This window comes from Lytechinus pictus, chromosome 5 (genome assembly GCF_037042905.1).
Source record: "Lytechinus pictus isolate F3 Inbred chromosome 5, Lp3.0, whole genome shotgun sequence".
NCBI lineage: Eukaryota > Metazoa > Echinodermata > Echinoidea > Temnopleuroida > Toxopneustidae > Lytechinus > Lytechinus pictus.
Window position 1 is genome coordinate 39,634,117 of NC_087249.1, and position 7,697 is coordinate 39,641,813.

Sequence of the window (7,697 nt, forward strand, 5' to 3'; positions counted from 1 at the left end):
AGCCAGGCCTAGTTACTTGGCAAGCAATGCAGCGATAGTTGGATCTAACACTTAGTGTAGACAGGAATAACCGTTGTTTCTGGGGATTTATTTTTAAAATTCTGACATTTTACTGTCGTATCACGTTGCCTTGGTGAGAGAGGCCAACATAGACTGTCATAGTTCAGCGAGCAACCAATACAGAGACTGTTCAAAGCTTTTTGTCTAAGTAAGACTAAGAGTATCAGATCTATCCACTAGATCTAAGGTTAGAATAATCTATAGGCCTATCTAGTATGATCCCTGTCCCAGACCCGGTCCCGGAGACTGTTCAAAGCTTTTTGTCTAAGACAAATGAGATCTATTCGTATTCCACTAACTTTGTTAGATCTAAGCCTAGGTTAGAATAATAATCTATATCTATCCCTGTCCCCTAAGCTAAGCCAGCCTAAGTCCTGAATGTTGTTCTAGGCCTAGACCAATATGTATCTTCAGTCTCGGTTGCTCCACTAACTCACTAGACTACGTATCGTAGACATGTTTTGCTTCAGGAAAGTAAAAGTAAAACAGTCAAAAGACTCAAAACAATGTTCAATTCTCCTCCAAACAATTGGGCCTAGGCTAGATCTAACTATAGGCCTAATGTTAGACCCAAGACTACTCTCAAAAGTTTAAAAAAAATCCCTTACTTAAAGCTAGAATAAAGACGTCGACCTCTTAACTTATTGTTTTAGATCTAGAACTAGAGTCTATAGACTTTAGTCTAGAGTATGGTTGAGGGGGAATCTATTCAATTTAGATTTTGACAAACATGAAAAGCAATGAATGGGACTGATACACAAAAAACTGTGCAAGTCACTCGGTTTGGGGTTGAAATGTTTTAGTAATTAACAAAAATAAAGAAAAACTTAATGAAAATTTCTTACCATATATGGGTGATGAATGCTTTTCTTTCACTACAATAGTTGTAATTAGTTTCCATAAAATCCAAATTTTTAAGAAAAAACAACTTTAGTAACATTTTTTCAACTTTGTTGCAATCATCCCTGCAGCAGTAATTTACCAAAAAGGTGCTAGTCTTGGTTAAAAGAGGGTTATTATTTCCAAAAATAATTTTAAACCCGGGTTTAACCCAGGTTTAGTTAAACCCGGCTATCAGAATACCAAAATAATTAAACTACACTTAGACCAGAGGTGAGGTTTAGAGGAGGTTTAGTTAAACCAGGGTTAACTTTAGACTAGGGTTAAATTAAACCTGCTATCAGAATACGGGCCATTGAGGAGAAAGAATAAAATAGATTCCACCATTAGTCCCTATTACATATTAAAGGTTTTTTTCCATTTAGCCATTTCCCGTTTGAACTGTTTAATGTTTTATATGAATCGGAGGTGTTCGGGTAGTTTATTCCAATGTAATGGGCCTGTGACAAAAAATGATTTCTGATAAAAGGTTGTACGAGCATACGGCACCCTGATTATCATCTTATTTGTGCTTCTAGTTGTTCGGGAGGATATTTTCTCTATTTAAATAAACTTATCACAAAGCACCTGGGGAGCAGCTTCGTGTAAACATTTATTAACCATTAAGCGAGATGCTCTAAAAAGACATTGCGTATTTTGGGCCAGGATAATATTTTGAAAATTTGTTCAGATGGAGTTTCCCAAGAGAAGTTAGATACCATGTATGCTGCCCTCTTATGTAATCTCTCTAACTTACTGTGATTAATTTCAGATCTTCCCGACCAGACGGTACAGCAATACATTATATGGGGCATTACAAAAGCCCAATACAGCTTATTCAATTGTGCTTTATCAAAATACTGTTTACAGCGGCGAATAGTTCCTAGTTTTTGTTTTACAATTAAAGCTATGCTGTCAACATGTTTTTTAAAGTCGAGGTTGTTATCTATGATAACTCCTTAACATTTATATTCATTTACACATTCCAATTGACATCCATTTAACACTATCGATAGCATATTGCTGTCTAGTGACCTTAGCTTTTGTTTTGATCCTAGTAGCATCGTTTTGGTCTTGTCACTATTCAAAATCAACTTGTTTTTATTGAGCCAAGAGTCCAAATCCCTAAGAGCTTTTGACAGTTTTAACTTTCTATGAGTATGATGCGTATTAACCACTCGGACTAAAGTTAAAACTAATCTATAATCTAACGTTAGAACTAATCTATAAACGTTAGACAGGAATAATAATAATGAACCATTCTTTTATAGCGCATATCACAAAAAGTAAATTTAAGTCCCTATGCGCTTGAAAGAAGAAAAGAAAAAGAGAAAAAAAGAGAAATAGATATATGGTCAGTGTCATATAAGGATGAAAATACCTTGGCACAAATTCCAAAAAATATTATTATAAAGAAAGAAAGAAATGTGTCTTTAAAAGACTCTTAAAACTCTCAATTGTATCGGCAAGTTTCAGGTTAAATGGTAACTTGTTCCACAGCTCTGCTGCAGCGTGTTGAAATGACCTCGCACCATAGAAATTTGTTAACACCGACTGGGAAGCCAACTGACATTTTGATTTGGAACGTAGATTTCTTGCAGGAGAGTATTTAGTGATCAATTCTTGCAAATAAGCAGGGCCCAATTCCTGCATGCACAAGAAAACTAACGTCAGTATCTTAAATTAAATACGCTGTCTCATCGGAAACCAATGAAGCTGTCGTAAGATTGGGGTAATATGATCATGAAGTCTAGTGCGAGTCACCAACCTTGCAGCAGAGTTTTGGATTCTTTGCAATTTCTGAATTTCACTCTCAGAAAGGCCATACAAAATACCATTACAGAAATCAAGGCGAGACATTACTTGAGCATGCACAAGTCTCTCTGTTGATTTCTTCAAAAGAAAAAATAGGAATAGGGTCTGTCTTTTCTATGGATTTATTTAACAAGTTTTTGACATTTTACTACCGCCAGACAGTGTAGCCAACTTAGACAGTTCAGCGGAACAACCGATCGCGATGGTGCAAAGACTGAAGATTTTGGTCTAACGTTAGATCTTTCATCATGTCTACGACCCCTGTTTCCGCCGGCAATAAATCTGACGTACATTGGATTTGGTCAAACAAACTGGTCAAATCCTCTCTTAAGGTAGCCTTAGCAAAAAGATGGGTTCCCTTGCTTACCTTTTGCGAGTCTTGATGATTTACAAAGACAGTCAAACACCAGTAGATCTTGAGGTAACTTATAGTAGATTAACCTGATCTCGGATTCTTTCTTATTTCCTTTATTTCGAAACAATATTCAACAAGATCGAGATAGAACGACCATAGGTCAAACGTCCTTATCGCGATACCGTTCCATCTTCGTTGTTCGAAGACGCGCAGCGCATGCGCAAGTTCTATAAAATTATATATCAAATCGTGCCGACGGTTACAGCAATGATTGACAATGCAACATTCTTCAATTAAACAATGTGGACCTAAGTTGAGTTTAACTATGCCCGTTACTAGGTGGCAACGGTATTCTTCTCTTTTTTCCTGTGTAAATGCCCATTACCTTTGGTATAGTCTGTCGTTTTGCAGGCCTGGTTAATTACATTTATCAACTATGATGACTGGATTATTCGACATTCTAAAGAGAATGAATAGCGTAAAACTACACAAATATTGCATTTATTTATTAAAATTTCCAATATATCTAACTTCTCAAAGGGTTTACGATGAAAACCTGTTCATTCAGTCTCTCAGAATATAAGTTACTGGACACAGTGTGCTATCACACACTGTGCAATAAAAATTTGCTCACTCGCCCGCTTCGCTCATTGATATAACATGACTCCTAAAACTGCTAAGTGTGAAGCTTATATCAGTAGTTGATTCATAACAAAATAGTAATCGCGTAACAGAGTTCGTGAGAGATGTTCGTTTGTTTGTATTTATTTCCATCTAAAAATAATATTTTTTCATACATGTTCAATGTTAACAAATATTATAAATCATATAAAACGTGGAGGAAACCCCATTTCAGCGGTTTTTACAAATACCACTGTTCTTCAATGGGATCGTAGTAGTATCAAACGTTTTAGGCACCCCTCACTTTTTAGAAAAAATAGCTCTTTCTTTATTTGTGGTGCACTTAAATTTTTGAAATATCAGCTCAATGTACAGCTACCCCCCCCCCCAAGAAAAAAAAACTTCAAAAGGATTTCGTCACTGGCGTGGGCAGCGACTTAACACTTTCCTTAATTTGCTATGAAACCTTTCCCATTTCATCGTTCTCTTCACTAAAGAACGTGTTCCGTCCAATGTAATGACCCTGTCCGGAAACTTCGATTCTAACAGCTTCTATTCCTTCTACGTTGGTTTTCTCCACGACGAAGGAAGAGCCATAACGGCTTTTGAAGGTCATAGGTTGGTTAAGATCAGTCAGCCCTTTTTGCACTTGGAGGGCGGCCCTGGCAACGACTCCTGAGCCGCAAGGAGCTCGGGCAATCTGCAAGAGAGAGGAGGGGGAATGATGGAGGGGGACGACATATCAGATGTACGTTTATAAGAAACCGCATAAGAGTTTGTAATATTCATCAGAACCAATATACACAACAGGTAAGGCTCATATCTTTTGAAGAAATTGAGACATATTACAACAAGTCTATATTATGTTACAATATGAAGTATTAAAATGCAACATTCTACAATCAGATACAAGGACTGTTTTGTTTCATGAAATGCTTCCCACACCTGATGCTTGGTAGGGTACGACAGGTAATTCCAGTTCTTGTTACAATGAAAGCATTTAAAATGTGAAAAGATACAACATTACAATATTGGGGCTCTCGTCTGAAGAAACCTTCAACAACGCCTGGGAGAGAGGAATTGACTTAAGTGTGGCATATCTATAGATAAGAAATAACTACATATCTCACCAGGCCCTGCGAGCTATAAACGCAGATGTTTGTTGTTGAATCTGCGTCTTGCGAATCCTTCCCGTCGGTTATAATCGTGCCAGAGATGAGGTTCGTGCCCTGACAAGTGGGATGCTCCACCCGGATGGCATCATTGGTTGCCTTGGTAATGGACACACCCACATACTTAATGTCTTGGATGGAGGAATCGCACACGTCAATCCCTAGCTGGGACGATGAGGTGATGGCGAAAAAGATGCCCCCAAAGCTGACATCTACTACGACTTTTCCGATCCGTGGTATATTCACCTCAAGATCCATTAAAACAACCGTCAATATAATTTATCATCATGAATGAATCTGTAAATAAATAATTGAATAATAAGACTTGGAACGAGTTGCTTGTTAAACCTGAATGAAATAAAAATCTATGAAGGAAAACAAGAAACAGTTTACATCTGATTCATATAAAATATAGGCCTATTATATTTGATTGATTTTAATTAGAATTATAACAGGCCTGCTATTCAATATGTATTTTTAAATACTGAAACAATTTTCTTATCATTTTATACTCGATCCAAGATTATGATGACCTTAGATGCCCTATCGATAGGTCTAAATGCTCAGGTTCTGGCCTCAGATATTCCTGTGCTTTTTTACAATGCCAATTGTGCTTGAATATGGAAACGTACCCTGTAAAAAACAGTGGCCTGGCACCAAAGATTTTGAAACTTAAGGCGATTTAATCAATGACTGTCCAGAGCAGAAATTCTAAATTACCTTGTTCATAAAGAAACGATGGGATGCTCGTAAAGTGTGTTCGTCCTGAAGCTTTCGTCTCTGAGTCGTATTCTACATGAGTCCTCACCAGTCCGCAGGGAAGTTGGATATTCACCGAAGTCTCCGGAGACGTAGCTTTGACCAAACCAGCATCTACGGCGAATCTGGCAAGGCCGATGGAGGCATGACCGCACGTCGGCGAGTAACCATTGGCGTTCAAGTAAAATGCAGCGATGTCTGCATCTTTGTCATCGGGCTCGACGGTGATGGCGCCCCACATGTCCTGGTGCCCACGTGGTTCCAAGAACAAGGCCCTGCGGATCTGATCCAGTCTCTCCTGGGCGAAACGGTACTTCTCCCGGAGAGTGTCACCCTGCGTTTCAGGATATCCTGAGGTAACTACCCTTAAAGGGTCGCCACCGACATTCATTTCTGTTGTCTTGATTTCATACGGGCTTCGAGCAATTACTGGTTGAAGCCACTGATCTGTATATGGTTCGACCATGTTGACCGTAATGGTCCTACTTTCTGGAGAATTGCTGGTTTGTTATTTGACACGACTGACAATACATATGCACGGAGTTGCATTGATGAATGTTACTGGCTTGTGTTTAAACAAGGCAATCTGGTACAAAACAAGAAAAGGCAGGGTCAAAATATTGTTAAACAGTTATAACATGTACAAATTATTTCTTTAAGGAACAGGAATGTCTCATCTTTTAGAATAACAAATTGTGAAAATTAAAGAAACCTTTTTCGGAATTATGAAAAAAATATATAGGCCTAAGAGATATATATTTTTTTTAATTTTAGGATAAAAAATACATATTTCAAATGCACATATAAATTGAGCTAAGTAATTCCTACCAGAACTAACAATTTTTATCATGTTATGGATCAAAAATTCATATAAATTAGAAAACGGCTTCTATTATTATATACCCGCAAATAACCTCAGAATTTGATTTTCCATCCTTTATAACCAATACATCCCAATTTTAGGAATTATAGGTAAAGTGTAAACAGAAAATCCAAGATGGCCACCGGCAGAACACTGGGTAGTGTTTTGGGGGTATAACAATGAACAAAGTGGAATGACTGAAAATACAGAAGGCCAACAAAAGTATTCATTGAAGGATTTGCTTTCTTTTTCTACGCGGCTGAATGGACTGTGCACTTACATTCTTCCTACAAATGCCAAATCTGACAATAGGCATTCAATCGATTTCTGGTTCATTTCCGTAGGTAAACTATAAAGGCGTAACAGATCTATGCGAGACCCACTGCACACGCTTATCCATATTACGTTATATCTCCCTTGAAAATAATTACCGTAAAATATAGATTCTACGAACAAAATTTGGACAAATCCATATGCCTATTAATCCTTAAACTGAATCCCTTGTATCAGTCTTTGAGCGTTAATGAAGAAATGCATAAAACAGGTCTTTAATCGATATATAAACCGACAATAAATCTTTCTTACCGTTCGCCAGTGGAAAAGCTGATGGTAATGATCTTGCACGTCCAGTGTTCATATCACAGAAGGCGCACGAAACGCAGGGGGGGGGGGGGGCAGGGGGGGACTCAAGCCAATCATCAGTCATCGCAGCTTTTGTATGAATATATTCAGCAGCGCTTGTTCAGAGCTCTTTTGACTTAATTATACATATACACAGCAATATATTTAACTAAAGAGAAAACCATGTTTAAAAAAATGATCGTAGTTTATCAACTGAGGTACAACTTTCTTGGCAATCAAATACGTATTCCATTATCTTAGCGAAATGAAAGCGGTAGGGAGTGGTTGGTCAAAATATGCTTGCCTCTCCCAAGTCATTAGATAAAATATTGGACCAATGTGATCCAACACAGCGCAGTACAAAATATCTAGTAGGGGGAGAGGGGCTCTAGCCCTAAACCAAAATATGTGGGTTAAGTCATTTTCTACCCACGCCCTAAAAAATCGAGGAAGCCAGAAAAAAAATTATGTGAAGAAACTGTGGTATAAAGTTCCTCACTAATCTATTTTTTCATGTCAATAGATATCACCATTTCATATGAAACATTTTATT

The 7,697-nt window shown here is 37.6% G+C and overlaps 1 protein-coding gene across 1 annotated transcript; it reads right to left on the reverse strand.

Annotated features, from left to right (window-relative positions):
- Positions 1-3,849: 3,849 nt before the first annotated feature.
- Positions 3,850-6,239, reverse strand: LOC129260219 (trans-L-3-hydroxyproline dehydratase-like). Its single transcript, XM_054898244.2, has 3 exons — positions 5,625-6,239; positions 4,861-5,158; positions 3,850-4,430 (listed from the first exon to the last, which is right to left on the reverse strand). The coding sequence occupies exons 1-3, from the start codon at positions 6,125-6,127 to the stop codon at positions 4,188-4,190; spliced, it is 1,044 nt and encodes a 347-aa protein (XP_054754219.2). The 5' UTR covers positions 6,128-6,239; the 3' UTR covers positions 3,850-4,187.
- Positions 6,240-7,697: the final 1,458 nt, after the last annotated feature.